The following is a 17,757-nucleotide window of genomic DNA, read 5'->3' on the forward strand; positions in this document are numbered from 1 at the left end:
GTGCACATGACAACTGTTTCTTACCCTAGTCCAGGTATTCTTTCGCACTGTCCTGTCATTCCGGCTATTAAGTTCTTATGCACCATCATCACTCCTTTAGGTCTCCCAGTAGAGCCGCTGGTGTACATCACTAAAGCCAAGTCTGAAGGAGCAGGTCTGCTTGGCAGGATGCTTGCTACAAAATGCAGGAGAAAAATCCTTATTAACTCTTTATTTACTTTCTAAGTATTCTGTAATACACTGTTTCTGTAATTAATCAATGTGGCAATGCCTGTAATCGAGCAGTGTGAAACCAGTGGATCAGCACAGTGTGCTGCTGAGTGCTCAGTGCTGGATGCAGAAATCATGATGGAAAGAGTAGTGGTCTGTTTTTAAGAGGAGGTGAGGGAAGGCAGCTTTTGAAAGGAACATGTGCTGCCCTGCACAAAGCTCCTTTGCTAGTTTACCTCCTCTTTTATTCAAGAGGAAGATCTGGCTAAGCACAGGCTGATGATTTAAGGAGAAAAGATGATCAAGTGCTTTCTCATCCTAGTGAAAGTAGGATGAATAAAAGGCAAGGACAGCAGAAAAGGGAACACTGCACCAGATCCTATTTCACTTGATAAAGGTGGAGTCTTTACATTATTCTGGTTATTACAGGTAATTATTTCTATTACTCTAAAATATGACCTATCATAAAGTGTTATCCTGAAGTACCTGTTCACAGAGGTGAAGGGCAGTAAACAGAAATCAGACATTTATTTAAAGGAAGCCAGAGGATGAATCTGCCACTGCCTTTGTGCTGGAGACCTGCACGGGTGGGAGTTTCTGATACATGTCCTTCGCTTAGGTCTGATTTCACTGTTAACATTGCTTGACTGCTTCTCTGTGAAGTGATTCACTTACAGTTCTCTGGTTTGGCTCCCAGCTCTTCTACTGTCTGCATACTGTGAATTTCCAGAGTTTCAGGGTATTCTGCTTTATTGATACTCTTGTTGTCCACATAAATGATGTGTTTGAGGCAGGAGACTCGTGGCAGTGCAGTCTGTACAAGAGAAATGAAATTAACATTGACTGCACAGTAAAATTGATACAGGGCAATAACACGAGGTGAAACTGGTATCAAATTACCTTAAGTTTGCTCTCAAGAAGTTCTGAGCTGGTGACCAGGTATGCTGCTTCACACTCATTGAGACCATAGGTTACTGCCTCTTCCCCCAGGGTGGCATACAGTGTAATGACTGTTACAGTAAGGAGAGAGGGAACATGAGAGAAAGGTCAAGTAATACTAAATGCAAAAGGTCTTGTGCAGCTGACTGCAAAGCCTTGAGGGGGGAGCAGAAGGTGATGATTATAAAGTTAGCTCAAGGGGGAATTTGCTAATTGGGAAACAAACCAGCTTTTATTTTTTCCACATAAGAATTTTCTGCCACAAGAGAGCTCTGCAATGAGGGCAGCTTAACCAGAATTAAAAAGAAAGAAAAAGCCCATATTCATTGTCATGAACTCGAGCAGCTTTAGAATGTCACCAACCCCCCTTCAGACGAGCATATGATTGTGGTTACCATTCCTCCCTCTTCTAATAACCATTTCGTGTTTCAGATGCGTAAGTCAGGATACAGAAAGGAAATACTATAAAAACTTCCCACACTTGGGGGGGGAGAAACAGCTACTGGTATCTTCAGGGTATTCAGAAAGCCCAACTGAACAGTAACTGTACTGTTCTGTCTTCTGACATCTAGAACATTACTGCAATAAGATCAGAACTATCAGTCTTGTAAGTATGAGCAAGCTGATTTTAGGGTTCTCCACAGTGCATAATAGACTTGGAAACTGCTAAGAATCAGACCATAGGCAGTGTTATGTTCATGGAATTCTTGTGTCGTCAATGAGAGGATCAGCAGATTCAAAATACTGAGTGCTGAGAAATGGTTCTAAAATACACTGGAAATGTATTGGATTCTAAAATACACTGGAGATGAATGAGTTGAGCACTCACGAGGGAAGTTGTACTTGAAGCAGGTCAGAGCCACGATCATCCATTCCGCTCGCGTCTCACAGAATATCACAACCGTACTCTTTGGGGTTAGTCCCAGGGCAGTCATTCCTCGCCCCAAACGATTCATTTTCTCATGTACTTCTTCATAGGATAACCATCTGTAAGTGCCTAAAATTAACTGGGGAGGGGAGAAAAAACCAACAAGTGTCATGACAAGAGGCTGCTGGTAAAGCTCTGCGAGCTTATGTGAGTTGGTGCCTAACACCATAAGCACACACACTGCCATTCATTAGAGGAAATAAAATGGCTTTCATTTCTCTTGAGGTAGAATAAATAGTGCCTCCTGTATTCTGTTACCATTAACTACTAGGAAAGGGATATTTTATATCATAAGATGATGATTAAGGATGACCTCTAAGGAGACCTCCACCATTGGGGCAAAGCAGCTCAACCCCAAACCTTACCTTTTTGAACACTTTTCCATTTGGCTGCATTTCGTTCTCTTCACTCAGGATCTCTCTGGTCCCAAGGCAGTCCTTCTTGGCAAACTTGGCCAAAGCATGGTCAAACAGCTTGTCCAGTGTGTCAGCTCCGGGAATGTTTATGTGTGCTAGTGAGTCAAGATGGGTGACGGAGCGATAGGGGCTCCCAGGCTTGTCCGAGGTGGGCTTAGCTTTTAAACGCTTTGCCATAGCCTTTTTCTTCTTAACGTCGGTAAGAAAATACCATGGAATAAATACAAGCATACTGTACACATATATCAACAAGTACACAGGCAGCAAGAGGATGGCACGTACTTCTAGTCTAAGTTTCATTGCAGATATTTACACTAGAAAACCTCTTATTGTGTTCTGAAGCAGGCAAGAGCAAGGCAGCAGTGCAGCACGGTGCAGCAGGGTAAGTGAAGCTTAGGTTCCTGAATAGTTGCTAAGAATTAGTAACCTTGGAGAGCCAACAATGGACACCTGTGGGTGAAGACCGGAGCCAAGCAGAGAGCAGGGGAGAAAAAGAAAAGAATTAAATTAGTAATCTTACAGTCAGTCCATTAGGTTTAGTCCTTCTAAGAGTTCACTTCAAACACATCAAGATGAAGGAGGCTGAGGTAACTGATTCGAGAGGCACGTACACTGCAGGATGCAGCAGTGTACTGCTCTGGAGACCAAAGGGATGAGTCTTTTCCACAGTTGTTTGCTGCATCCACAAATATTTACTTTTCAAAGGCTTTTTCCCACTATCTCTGTTTGAATAGTGCAGGGCTGTTGAGATGAAGTTTGTCCTTCACATCATAATGTTGTGTTTAAGCTCCTTGAGTAATGCTACAGTTGTGTAATGATGGCAGAGGTCAACAGTTGTTTTTCCCCCTAAATATTTGTACTGCAGGGAATAGACACAGTACATCTCCTTACTGTTTTTCAGAATATATTAATACATATTCAGATTTAAATGTATCTTGAAACAGATTCCTCAAAAGTCTATGTATTGTAATCTAAAAATGATGTAATAGTCCAAAACGGCTTTATAAACTTTGCCCCAGCAACCAGATTATTCATCTGTTACTTTTCAAGTATGAATTTCAGACTCTTGGGAGAAGGATTACACAGATTTGCTTTTCTCCCTCTAAAAATACTTCAATATAGGTATTTCAGAACTCCAGGTTTGAAAAATGGAATACAATTAGACCAATGTAATCCAACTTAAAGCACAATTTGGCAAGATTCTGACAGAAGTCTTTCCTCATTGAGGAGAACTGGGCCTGAATAAAGACTGAAGGTGACTGGGAGAAAACCAAAAGCATCATAGCAAACCTCAGCTGTGGATACACAGCCCACTGGTCTGTAACTAGGCTGTGCTGGCACCAAAGAGATCCAGGTTCTTATCTTCATGTGGGTGGCTCACAAACACAGCACCAACGATGCTCACAGCAGGCAGAGGTGCACTGACACAAGAGCAGTAGCTCAGACACAGGGCAGTGAGCACACTGCCTGGAGCTTTTCCCAAAGCCCAGTCCCTGATGGACAGAATCCGATAGGAATAATGATGAGAATAGGGGAATTTTCAGGGCTGCCTCAAAACTCAACGTGGGCACACCCTGAAAGGAACCTCGATGAATGTGTCTGCAGCCTCAGGTGAGGAGGCAGGTTACACTTAACATTTCAGGTTAAACCAGACAACTGCGTCTAGCAGCATAACAGAAAGCTATTAATAGGTTGTTGGGGTTTTTAATAAGATCAACATCTGCAGTTGTGTTGTAGCCGGTACCAACAGCACTGCTAATGGAAAATTAAGAGATCTGCAGATACCTAAAATAACACTATTGCAAAGTTCATTTTTAATTACATTTATAGAGTTCATTTATACTGAATACCAGTATAATGTACTATGCTAAGCTCAGACTTGTTCAGAAAGGGAGTATTCCACATATTCCTGCTTATAAAAAGTGAACACTCCATTCTTTTCACAACATATCACTTTATTCTGCTCTAGTTAACCTCATCACCAGCTACTGCTCCACAGGCAAACCTCGGCAGAAGACACTTCCCAGGCTCCAGGTCTCTAATATGGAATTTACTGGTTCATACTCAAATCCTGTGTGTTCATCCCAGTGAATTCAGTGCTCCAAAAGCAGCAGTTGAGCTTGTGTTAACACAAAAGCCAGCCATAGTGCTAAGACTGCAGTAAGGAACCTCCCGTGCATGCCAGGGTTAGACACAATGCTGCACATGAAATAAACCCCATAGAGAGCTCCCCAGCCCTGCACCTCCCAACAAAAGGTGTGTGACCAGCACTTGGATAAAAGGAATAGTGCAGGAAGTGTTTATGAGAACAGGTAACTTGGCTTATCCATAGACATCTGTGGTAATCTACAATGTTTCAGTTGTAGTTCTCAATAGACATCAGTTGGAAAAACACAGTAAGTCCCCAAAAAGACAAACTTTGCCTTTTTGGACATACTCCTATGAAAACTGGCACCCATACACACACACACAAAGGTACTTACAAGGTATCTGACAGCAGTGACCGAGGCTTTTTCAGTGTTGATTAGATCTATATTGAAACAGAAGAAAACCTTCATAAGGTGAATTTTCCTTATTACCATTACATGCTGCATGTGCACAAAACTCCAGTCCAAGCTTACCACAGAGAACACATAAGCAGTGTGAGTGATCACACAAGCACTGGCACTGGGGTTTGCAGACGCCACAGATGGAAGAGATGTTCTTTGATATCCCCAATTAAAAGCTTCAGAGGCAGATAACATGCAACCCTCTATTGTCCTGCAGCCAAGGCCACAGAACAAAGTCTGAAAGCAGAGCACAGGTTCTGCGAAGCAGAGGCACTGCTCTGCTCATCATTTGTCATTAATTTAACTAAGAATCTCAGAAACAACTGGCAATTTTACTTTAATGCAGATAAATAGGTTTTAGATAGTCACAAAAGCTCATGAGACTAATGGCAAAAGCGTGTGTGGGGAACAGGGAGAGGGTTTATGGCTCTGCAAGCAGCTATTCACAGAGGAGGAAATGCTCTCATCTTCTCTGTGTTTAACTATTCAAACAGGCAGCATCAGGTTACCCAGCGTTTCCATTCACTACTAGAATTTCTGAGTGTAACTCAAAACCTACACAGGTACCTGCACCTAAAAACTTCACCCTTTGCAGTTTAACTTTAAGGCAGCAGCAAATGAGCTTTGCTAGGAAAGGTTTTAATTAGCCAAAGCCCAAAGCACTCATAATGGTTTAATATTGGAAGTATACAAATAGCAGTGTTTATTGTCCTTCCTCTTGTGATAAAAAGCTTGCCAAGGATCCCATTTACTGTGTAACATGGTGAGAAGAAAACACACTTCTTTTTCTATCTACTCCATTTACTGCAACTTTAGAAACAGTTTTTCATAGTGTTAGGAATGTCTTCTGATAAGACAGATGCCATTAGAGCCGGCAGCGTTCCACCTACTGACAGGCTAGTATCCTACTCTGTGAAGAAAACCTGGATGTGCAAAACAAGAAGCTGCTTAGTTTAAAAACACCACTGGAGGAAGTCCCAGTTCCCCTGCAGCCGAGCGCCTGCCAGCTTTAGATGGAAACACAGTTCTGGCTTTAGCGTAAGTGCTCAGGGCTGACTCCTTTCAGGAAGTTCTGAAATCTTCCAAAACAATCCAGTATGAATAAGGAACAGCCATTTCCGGAATTATTCCAGCATTCAGGCAGATCTGAACGTTTTGGGAACCACGGTAAGTGTTCATAACCTGTAAGTGGAAAGCTGGTGCTACACCGTGAAAACAACCCGTGAGGTGACCTGAGTAAGTACACAGGTTATTAGTTACAGTCAGTTTTTGGAAGGGAGTGTAATCAGTATCTAGTAGTCCTGGATTGGTGCCAGTGCTGGCACTGAAAGCAGCCAGGATTTCAAACAGAACTGAGAAACAGACAGAAATATCCCATTCCCAGGAAGAGGCAACGAGTTCAAACACAGTAAGCTCATACTGTCAGGCTCTCTGTACGTTTTGATTTCCCAGATTTACACAGATGAGAAGACTGTGACTAAACAACAGTAAGAGTTAGGAGAATCTTGTGGCTCTGCAACTCTTTTGGGGTTGGACACACTGAAAAAAGAAAAACTAAGGGAAATGATTCAGTTCTTGCATCACGTCAGTGCATTTGAGAAAACAAACTCTGTCATTCTTAATGCAAGTTACTCATGGGAGAAAAGAAAAGTACATGAGGTCCAGGGTTTGTTCCTTTCTACAGGCAGAGTTCTACATATTTTCCTCTTACACAATTTTGTACATTAAAGAGCAGTGAAAACTCCAGAGGTAAATCTGATCAAACACCAGCAGGTTTCAGAAGTATTTCTCTGCTCTACCCATGCAATAGCAGCTCAAAGCCTGAGAGTTTCCAAGTCTGTACAGCTTAAATACTATGTCCCAACAGTCAGGGAGAGGGGGCAAGTCACATACAGTGGATGCTGATAGAAATCAATGATTCCTGTTTATATATATATACATATTCTATGCAAAATAGGAAACCCACAAGTAGTATTAGGAAATCTTGTTTCTCTTATTGCTGCTTACGAAGCAGTTAATTAATACAATGTTTGACTTAGCTACTAAGCAAAGATCAGATTTAGTTTTGCTCTCAATAACAACACTATTGTTGTCCTTTACATTCTCTACTTCTGTTTTAATACCTCACAACATATATGTCCTTTATGTCAGGGAAAAGAGAATGCATTTGTGTTAGGTGTCATACACCTACTGCTGTAACAACTTGCAGTGGAAACCGGCCCAGCCAGGCTTAGCCAGGATTTCTCAATTATCTAACAGACTGGTGTGAAACTTTCTCTCCTGATCTTGCACCATAAGGGCAAGCAAACATCTGATGAACGGGTGAGAGCTGTTTGTGTGCCCTAAAGGCAGAAAACGTAAAAGGCCCGGGCAAGATTTCACAAGTGAGAACTGCCCAGTGAGAACACACTGACCTGGGAAGGGATTTCCTCTACATCCACTTCTGTTACTTTTGCCTCAGTAAGTTCTACCCCAGATCTCACTGTAAATACTTGAGGCTCATTCACTCCAACGCTCCCTCTCTCACAAGCCTGCACTCAAGCCGTGCTGGTTATGCTGTAATCTGATTAAAGTCTAAGGCACACAAGGTTTCAAGTCAATCCAATTTATGCTACAGTATTGTGAGTGGTAGCAGCCACTGTAACTAACAGCAAATTCAGCTGTTCCAACACTTCTGTGGTAAGAGAAGGGAGCAGCATCCTTTTGTTTCATTGGCATTTCAGTTCATGAACATGGTAAGGAGGTGGCTTGGACAGACTGCTTCAGAGGAGGGGAGAAAAGGAGGAAATTGGCAACTGAAGAATACTGATATTACCTCAAAACTCCAACAGCTACAAAATACATTTGAGCCAAGGGCACAGAAATTCAGAAGGAAAATGCATCTTCTATATACTTCTAACAAAAGAAGTGTTTCAGCCTGATCCACTCAATACATACCCCAGTCTCATCGTGTGTTATGGCAAATGTTACTCTTACCCCAATGTCTCAACAGCAGAGATAGCGACTGCACTGCTTCTACCCAGCTTTTGAAACAAGCCCATGAAGAGGCAAGCAGTGTGGTGAAGGACACGTTTTAGAGGCTATGTTGTCATGGAAGGTCTCCAGCAAAAGCTGAGTAAGCAGTCAAATAATTTATCATCCTCCCACAGGTAATAAAGATGGACAAGTGACTAGTTGCGTGTTAAGCTACATTCTGCAATGGAGAGACTGGGCCCTGACAGCCCAACGAGCAAGGCTTATGTTCTCATCACCATTTAATTTTCTGCTTCTTCCTCAATAGTAAATTGCTTTGCAAAAATACCAAAGTAGAAATCTCTCCTAAGGCTGCTGAATAACACAGTTGAGAAGATCAAATCAGTTTGAGACCTACAAAGCCCTATTTACTCCCTCTTCCATAAGGTTCTTCTTGCCTGCAAGCACTGAAAGGGTTGCTGCTTTCAGGTAACTTCTGAAACTATGCCCCCATTCCATCGCACTCAGCAGTGAATGGATCATCTAGACTTTGCTTCTGTCTCCTAACTGGAACACATCTGATATAAAGCAGGAATTCAAAGCTGGTTTCTTAACAGAAGCTGTTTTCTTAGGACAGAAGTTAGGAACTCTCTTTTCCCTGGGTTTCCAGAAGTACATAACTGATGTACAGTGTTTTACAGCCTTCCAAGTCAGATGTTTCTGTACTATTAATGAGCACATGATGGGGGTACTGCAGCTACACAAGTTACCTGCTAGATGCTTCCCTGGGTCTTGTGAGCATTCATTTTTATCTGGTTTCAACTTACTGGCAGTAGAGCCTTGGGTGACATGGTCTAGTGTGAGGCATCCCTGCTCATGGCAGGGGGTTGGAATTGGATGAGCTTCAGGTCCTTTCCAACCCAAACCCTTCTATGATTAGGAACATATGCATAGACAACAGGCTGTTAACAATTAGGGTGCTCATCTCCCCTCTTATGTTATTATCCATTGCTTATGATAATCATTTCAACAACATCCTTTCACAGCATAAGGAAATTAGGACATTGGGTGGCTTTTGTTTTGCAAGTAAAGATGGATTATAGGAAATAATCTCCCTGGGTGAAAGTTTTTCAGACCTTATCCAGAGACACTGTGTTTATGCTTATGCCTGTTGGATGCAACTGCTTCACTGATGCCTGAGGTGTGTGCATTCAAGTTCAGACTCTGATCAAGCCATGGTATTCGGGTTGGAAAATGTTAATGATGCTCCACTCAACAAAGCAAAAGACTTCATTAATGACGTTACCCTGGCTGCACAGATTAAACATCAATGCTTGTTTCCTGGCCTTAAGTCTGTTATGTTACCAAACATCTGGACAGCATGACCAAGGAGGGATTGTGTGTGCTTGTGTGATGACACATGAGAAATACTGAAAAGTAAAATGGTGTTCCCAGCATAAAATGAAATAGTAACATGAATTATTACTGCATGAGAACAAAAGTGAGGAGTAAGTAAACACTGAATAATTCCTTTCTAAATAGGATTCAGCTGACAGCTTCATCTGAGCAAAGCTCAGTAACATGAGCACAGGACAGCCAGTCATTAAAAGCTACTTTCTTTATTTATAGATTTCCTGAAATCTGGCAGCGTTGCTCTGTAATAACCTTTAGTGAAAGGAGCAACTCAAACAGTAAAATGTTAAAGTGCATGAGCACAGGTCCAGTCCAGCAAGCAAACATGCAGAGTAATGACAACGATCATCATAATCCCTCTTAATGCTCTATTGAGAAAGTCCGGTAACATTAACCTCCCATGCTCTATTGAAATCCAGACACAATAATGGACTACAGCAGCCTCTCCCTTTCCCTGTGGTTACATACTGCTTTTTAAAGGTCTTGCCAAAAGCAACTCTTGTGTAATTTCACAGACCGTAGCTCTAAATACTGTGCTCTGACTTCAGGAAACCTGTCTCTTCAGCTCTCATTTTGATGAGAAATTCTGCCACCAGTTGTGTATTTATGCTTTCAGAAACCTCCACTGTCCCTCATCAGGTGCATTCTGTTGCTTTCTTCTCAGGTACTGGTCATAGTTTAGATAGTGAAATTCATTACATGCTTAAAGGGTCAGGGGGAGGAGAAGTAAATGTTCCTCCTGGTGTAGTGCATTAGCAGGGTTTTGCCTACCCAAAAGGGTCCTGTGGGCTGGGGAGAGGGCCTTAAGTCCTTTCAGGCTTTCTGAAGTTCTGTGTGGTCAGTCAGCTGGAGGAGCACCACTGCTGGTAACAACACATTCCCTGTTCTCCTTGGAGCTCTCATCCACATGCAAATTCCTCCCTTCTTTGTGACTAAGCAAAAACCACGGGGCTTTCTGTTTGCCATCTGGAGAAACTGTGTCCTTGCAGATGTCTGACAGAACTGGGCGTGCTCTTAGAAAATACCAGTAAGAAAACTGTTCCCACCCATGGCCATTTGAGTTGGTGGCCCCTGAGGTTTCCAGCATGAGCCAGCCCTGGTTTTTGTTTTCACTGTGGAATGAAAACAGTTTTGGAGTGAATAAAGATGAGGAGCACTGGGAGCAAGTGTATCCATCTTCTGCACAAGCACAATCTCTCCCAGTGAAACAGTGACTATGGCTTCTGTACGTTTAAGGAACTGGAATTTATTATGGTCTTAATGCAAAAGTCTGTTCCTTGCTTCGTAGTGACCCTGTCCTATCACTTTCTAGCCGAACACACCTAGATGCATTTGCAGATGTCTCTCATCTTCTAGACCCACATTGGGAATTCACAGATAAAGAGTTAGCTAAGACAGTACCTCATACTGCAACTTCATACTGCAACTTCATACTGCAACTTCATACTGCAACTTTACTTCATGGTGCAACTCTAAACTTGTACTAGATTTACCGGATTATAACAGTTCTTGGACTTTATCTGCACTCCAAAGAGATAGTGAGATGACCAAGAGAATTTCAGTACCTTTTCTCCTATAAGGCAAAGTGCACATTCAAGTTCTAACAGCTCAGTCTTCTGAGCAGTGTAACACCACCAAAGCAGAACAACGCAAAACTAATTCGAACATAAGGATTTATGGTGAGACAGGAGAACCAGGTAGGAACTGGCACAATCCTTAGGGAAGTTAACAAAATGGAGAAAAATAAAGGACCTCTGAGACAGTTTTGAACAGCAACATTTTGAACCCACAATATGCATGCACGCACGTTTATCACACGCATTTACAGGCACCGGCATGCTGGAGGTGTACAGGCAGTTCCAGGCAGTTTTTGATGTTCTTAGCCCAAAACACCCAAGGAGCTCCTGCAGAACATGGAGGACACGTTCACAGGACTGGGGCACAGCATCCCATGCTCAAAGCCCATGCTGAGAACAGAGAGAGCCCAGAGCGAGACCAGATCAAGGAGGTATGTAACTGTGTAATCACGATGGTGCTTGATCCTCCCCTGGAGCAGAACATGCCAGCACAGGACAGCCCTGCACCAACACAGCCAGTAGCTTCCTAAAAGGAATTTATTCAAGCCCTGACGGCCCAGAGACATACAAAAAGCATGTAACCGTTTGCAGCAAGCCCCAGTGCTAGAACTCGAGGAGCAGGATGGCACAACTTGCTATTTAGGTAACCAGATCGCCTTTAGTATGAACAAAGCATGAGTCACAGTAGCAGCTGCAGAAGAAGGAATCTGTAGACTATACAGACAGTGAAGTGGTCTTAGATGTAACAAATTCTGAAGGAAGCATGAAAACTGATGCTGTTGACCATTTAGCTTATTTTTAGTAACTTTTCTGCTCTGAAAAAGGGACAGAAACATCCTGAGTATGACACTGTGTACCAACCACACAGCAGTATATGGTTAGTAATAAAAAAGATATAATTTAATATGTTCCTTTAAGAATAGACAAACTTATACAGCAAGAGGTAATATGGAACAAATGTATTAAACCACTTTGAGGAACACCAATGAATTAACTTAGAGAAACAGCCACCAGAAACCTTACCCACAGAAACCTTATCCTTATCTCACCATTTCAGAGAATAAGGTCAAACACCCCCCTTTATATTTGCATCCAGTGTCTGGGCACGGGTCATAACTCAAAAAGGTGGGGAAACAACAACATTTTCCAAACAGAAACTTTTTAAGTGGGTGTATGTTGTATCTGAGTAACTGCAATGTTCTTACAATAGGGAATGGGGGGAGGAGGAGTACAGGCTGGCCACCATCCTCTGCCATCAGGTAACGTGAGCTGAAAAGAACCTTCCACTTATTTCTGACCATTCTGTGTATGAGATCATCATTCATCAAACCACCTTTGAGCATTCAGAGGTGCCACTCTGGGGCTGTCTGTACTTCATGAGCAGGATGCTCTCCATGATTTGCTAAGGCAAAATCCTGCCCTGATCCCTTTTCCAACTCCCACCTTCTCACCCTGCAGCAAGCTTAGTTTCACCTTCCAGTTGTTCCCCTTCCCTGAGGTGATACATTTCATAATGAAAGCACTTTAGAACACACTGTTCGAACAGAGGAGCTCATAAAAATGCAGAACAATTTGCATGTTTATGAAATAAACAGAACCCATATTTCATAATGAAAATTAAACACATCTATCTACCAAAAGCACAAAAACAAAGCTATCAAACTCAGTATTACATTACAGTGTGTATTTGCACAGCATGAATCAGCTGTATACACAGCTGTCTTCATGGAAAGTAATGTGCAAAAAGACAAACTAATGGGCTGCTATGGACAGAACCTACTCCAGTCTCACTTCCAACTTCTGTGCCTTGTGCAGGATGACCACAGGCACCACGAACCAGAATCTCTTGCTGCTTTTCATTTTTCCTTTCTATTGCTGTATCACTTTGTTGTTGTTTGACATTACCACTAGCTGCAGGTTTAATTTCTCAACTCTTCTGTGTAACACACAAAGCTATGGAAAATAGTGCTATAAAACTACCGCTTACCTACATAGTATTGTCATTCTTTTAGCATGTATGTTTTCATTGTGCAAAAAAGCCCCCAAAAGTGCCATACTAAGAATAGAGATTAGAGAGATCAGAACTTAAAGCAAGTTTTAGGATATAACACAACTTGAGCAAGTTTATTGTCATAAACATGATGTAGCGCAATGGAGGCTCCGATGAAGGAGTGAAAACAGTGCAACAAGACTGCTGGCTCTCCACCAGAGTCTTCAAGTTCAGGTTCATGGCAGCTAACTTGATGCAAGCCTGGACTGCAGTGATCCCACTTTGTGCCCTTCAGCTGCAAAGCTTGTAGGCAGCCAACCTTTACATTCAGCCAGTTGTCTGCCATAGGCCCCTACTCAGTCCCACAGGCACCAGTGCAAGGGAGGATGTGGTCACCTCAAATTAGTTCAGTGACACAATATTACTTACACCTCTATGTTGTAGTTTTGTAAGAACTGGAAACAAGCATAAAGGTGAGCTACCAGCATCAGAGCTGCTGCTGACAGAAATAGCCTCCACCCATCTTCTGCTGGCCCAGTCTGTCCCCTCCTTTTTGCCAGAAGCCAGTGAGTGAGCCCTGGCTGCAGCTTCTGCACGCTTGGTGTGGGCATGGAAGTGTTAGGAAAAAGGCACGTGGAAGCTGCAGTGTGGTAACTAATGCACTTTATTGAAAGCCCAAAAAGAAGCCCCAAACCCTATTCCTAAACACTAAAAGGTCCTTTAAAAAATTTATTACAGAATTTATACATTCCAAAATACTTTAATACACACAATTTGTGATTTACTGAAGGTCAGGAGTTCATACCCTTCCTAACCCAAAGTGGCTGTGTGGCACAGGAAACAGCAGCTGACGACTCAGTTGACAGTTTCAGCCATGAAACAAATGTTCTCATTTCATAAATTCCTGGCTTTTGCTATGAGCCAGCACACAGTGTGCAGGGAAATGCAGCTTCCAGCTCCACAGACTCAACTGGCACAGCTGAAGAAGTGACAATTCATAAGCTACAGTTGAGCAGCTTCCAAGACAAAACACTTGTTGAGAATGACTCACTGTGTGTTCTGCTTATCAGTGTATCTGCATATACTTCAGGTACACTGAACTTAGTGAGGTCTTTTCAACAGATGTACAACTACTGGAGATGAAGAAACAAAGCATCTGACACACTGCTTGGGCCACAGCAATTCGGACCAGTTACACCAACTTGTAGGTTTTCTTCTCCAGCAGGTTACTTGCATCCTGTTACAACAAGTATCACAACACAGGCTCTTTGTAATTGTAACCCTGGCTTCACCCAGCCCTGCAAAGTCAAGAGGACAAGGATGACTGCACTCATTTAGATGTGGACTCCTTCAGCTGTATGTGCCCCCTGCCATAAATCAGTGCAGAAATGCTAACTGCAACACTGTATGAAGTTACAGCAAATGTTTTGTAGTATCTGACTTGACAGACAGTGAATGCTCCTCATGCTTCACTGAATGTGAGGAACTGACATTGCAAAGCATTAGATACACATTATTTGCAGTCTGATGTTTCTCTAAACACCACTTTCTTAGTAGACTTCTTGGTTCATGTTGTGCAGGTGGCTCCTGGTGTACAGAAATGGACACAGAATTTACAAAACTCTTTGATATTTATTTAAAACATCAACTCAGCCTGTCCCCAGCTGAGCAATCACTGCATGCACACAAAAGAGGAAGCTTTATTTTGGGAAAGTTCTTGTTTTAGCAAATACTGTTGTTAATGAGCTTGCTATTGATCCAGGTAAGCTGGATGTAGCATAGCTTTAGCCTGCTCTTTAGAAGCCCAGCAAGAGGTTGACTGTAGTTGCAGGCTCATCAGTATGTGTTATCCTGAACCAAGCAGTAAAGTCCATATGTTAGAGCTAAATGGCTAATATAAAAAATTCAATTACAGGAGTAAAGAGCCATGTCCAAGTGATGCTGTGGAGAGCAGAGGCATGATCCAAGGAGGAACAGTGGGCTTCCTGCAGGGCCTACAGCAGGTTCAGGGCAGGAACTGCCTTGCACTAGGCCAGAGTCAGCCCCTCTGGCTGTCTATAGCTGGGGCCCTTGGGGTCTACAGTCAGAAATGAGCACATTGGAAAATAATCCCAGGAAAAGCTATTGGATGTAACAATATGACAGTGCTTCCGTCTGTGAAGGCATCTGTGCAACTGAGGGGAAAGCTCACACTGGCAAACTGTGACAGAAAACTGAACACCAGTGTTACCTTTGTTCTCACTGTGAGATGCAACAAAGAAGTGCCTAGGGCACATGTGTGCTATGCACAAACCCTTTGTTTTTTATTTCTTTTCCAATTGGGAAATACCAACCAGAACATGCTCATAAACGGCTGACTGAGCAGAATATCTCTGTGATGCAACATACTGTTATTATAATTTATTCAGTTCTTCTCTATGCTAATATTTTTCTACTCTTTGTATGAGCAGGATTAGTGTAAACCCTGGCAGAGTTCAAGGCCAGCTTGGACAGGGCTTGGAGCAGCCTGGTCTAGTGGAAGGTGTCCCTGCCTGTGGCAGGGGTTGGAACTGGATGAGCTTTAAGGTCCCTTCCAAACCAAACCATTCTGTGATTCTATGAAGCAAGGCACTTAAAGGTTAAGGGTCACTTACCAAGGACGACAGTTATTCAGTTATTTTATGGGCCACTCTCCATTTCTGATGATGGAGCTGAGTAGACAGTATGTAAGGGATGTACCTATTGCAAAAGTGGGAAGGGTCTCGTGAGCAGACGCATGGCTGAAAACACAACTCTTTGGGAATGGAAGTTAAGAAATGCACAGCAGCACATGCATGCTTGACACATTTGAGTTGCATTATTTAAAGGTGAAAAATTCCAGCATGGGAATGAAAGTGTTTGAGTGCTCAGTCCCTGCTAACCCCAACCACTGCAGCCCAGAGACATGGAACCACACAGGGGTATGCAATAGGCAGCACTGCTCCCTGAGCCTTGCCTTGCACATGTGTGCTGGGGCTGCTGTGGAAGAGCAATGTTCATTAAGAACCTCAGCTAAAGGGACTATCACCACTGTAGTGCCTGTTCTAAAGTTACTCTGCAAACACACAAGCAGTTTTATAAAGCAGATCTCTACCTGTAGTAACAGTAGTTGGAACCGAGTAACTGCACATACAGAGGAAAACCTGGGTTAAGACATAGTTCAGAACGTCTTGTATCTTGTAATGTATACAATAGTGGTTTAGAAAATGCACAGTAACCTTCCTTTCATGTTACCTGAATCTACTGTTGTGTCTCCTAGAATGTAAGTCACATGTAAAGCACCTAGCTAAGCAGAACAAGGATCAGACTGTACTGATACCATTTTCCCTTTAAAATGGGCTGCACAGTGGCATAAAATAGTTAAAACCAAACATAAACCAGGTCTGCTGTACAGATCTAACAAGTGATTTTGCAAAACATAACCATTAGCTCTATGTTAAAATGTTTTTGCATATTGGCATGCTTACACTCTAACAAAAGCACAATGGGGTAGGCTAAACATGCCATTAAGGCATTTTTACATGATACATAATTCTTTAAAGAAATCCTCTGGGCATTTCTGTAACTGCCCTGGCATTACTCTCAATCTCTTTTTGTATAGTCAGGGGAGTTAAAACAAAATACCACTTAAGAGTTATTAAAATAATAATGTAAAAGTCTTTAATTAGTACAAATTTGAAGAGCACAAGAACTGGAATGTAACATGCTATTTTAAGGTCGTCCTTGTCATGTCAACCTGTTTCTAGTCTCACAGGCTTTCAAGCATACCTAGATGCTTTTTAATTCATATATATGTTAATATTCTAACTGCCATTATACTCCCATGCTATAAAATATTCCCCATTACCAGTGTATGGAGATACAGGCATTTTCCCTGCACACCAACAGAAGTGATGAGCAAAAATCATGGGCTGAGGTGCAGCATCATCACACAGTTTAAGGTAGAACAGATGCACTCACAGGTATTCAGCTTCAGTTTCTGATACTGCTGGCAGAGCAATGAATGTATAATAAGAATTAAAAAGCAAATAAATCTAGTATTTAATAGGGAAGTTACAAACATGCTTTTAGAAAAAGATGCTGAAGTGGTGAAGCAGGAACACACTCTTGAGAATCAATAGTCACATCCATATACAAACACTCAAGGAGATCCTAGATCATTAGTTTTGTTCTCACTGAACAACAATGGTATTTAAGTATCATGGATTTAAGAGTCTTGGTTTTAAAGTGATAACCAAGGATCCACCTTGGATGACTTTAAATCCAAGACTCTTAAATCTGATAATTGGTGGATCACTTTATCTCTGCCTTGGAGATAAAGATATCTCACCTTGAAGCCCAGTGAGCTCCCAGCTGCACAACATCCATTGATTTGGCATTAACTCTACTATGAAAAACACACGAAGTTTAAATACAGGAGGTGGGGAATAAAGGTATTTTCTCAGTAGCTAAGATTCCTTACAAACCACTTTACTGAGGTGAAAAGTACTCTCTGATTTCAGTGCTAACTCCAAGTGCTTAGCAGTATCTGAAGCAGAGAAGGAAGCAATTCCTCACATCCTCCACATTGCACAGCTATTACCCCAAAAGCAAAGCAAATAAAACATCTGACTTTTAGATGCAGTGGCATTAGCTCCAACTTTGCTTCCATCAACAGCAACTCACAAACTTTAAAACACCACATCACTCACGACACAAACTGACATCCTGGCAAGATGCTGGCTAAAGGCAAACACTTCCCACCCCTCCCAGCCCCAAGCCCACA

General features: G+C 42.2%; 1 protein-coding gene across 4 annotated transcripts in view; it reads right to left on the minus strand.

The window, feature by feature from the left end:
- ACSL4 (acyl-CoA synthetase long chain family member 4) overlaps positions 1 to 17,757 on the minus strand; it is a 30,531-nt gene that overhangs the window by 10,691 nt on the left and 2,083 nt on the right. For 3 of the 4 annotated variants that reach the window (XM_034063840.1, XM_031045042.2, XM_005144522.4), the window contains exons 2-7: positions 4,977 to 5,023; positions 2,443 to 2,682; positions 1,979 to 2,156; positions 1,111 to 1,220; positions 886 to 1,024; positions 25 to 175 (exon numbers count right to left, since the gene is read on the minus strand). In XM_034063840.1, the coding sequence (XP_033919731.1) occupies positions 25 to 175; positions 886 to 1,024; positions 1,111 to 1,220; positions 1,979 to 2,156; positions 2,443 to 2,670 (806 nt within the window). In that variant the 5' untranslated portion in view covers positions 2,671 to 2,682; positions 4,977 to 5,023. The remainder of the gene's footprint in view (positions 1 to 24; positions 176 to 885; positions 1,025 to 1,110; positions 1,221 to 1,978; positions 2,157 to 2,442; positions 2,683 to 4,976; positions 5,024 to 17,757) is intronic. The other variant, XM_031045043.2, reaches the window with a different exon arrangement.

The sequence above is a fragment of the Melopsittacus undulatus genome, chromosome 6 (genome assembly GCF_012275295.1).
Source record: "Melopsittacus undulatus isolate bMelUnd1 chromosome 6, bMelUnd1.mat.Z, whole genome shotgun sequence".
Classification (NCBI taxonomy): domain Eukaryota; kingdom Metazoa; phylum Chordata; class Aves; order Psittaciformes; family Psittaculidae; genus Melopsittacus; species Melopsittacus undulatus.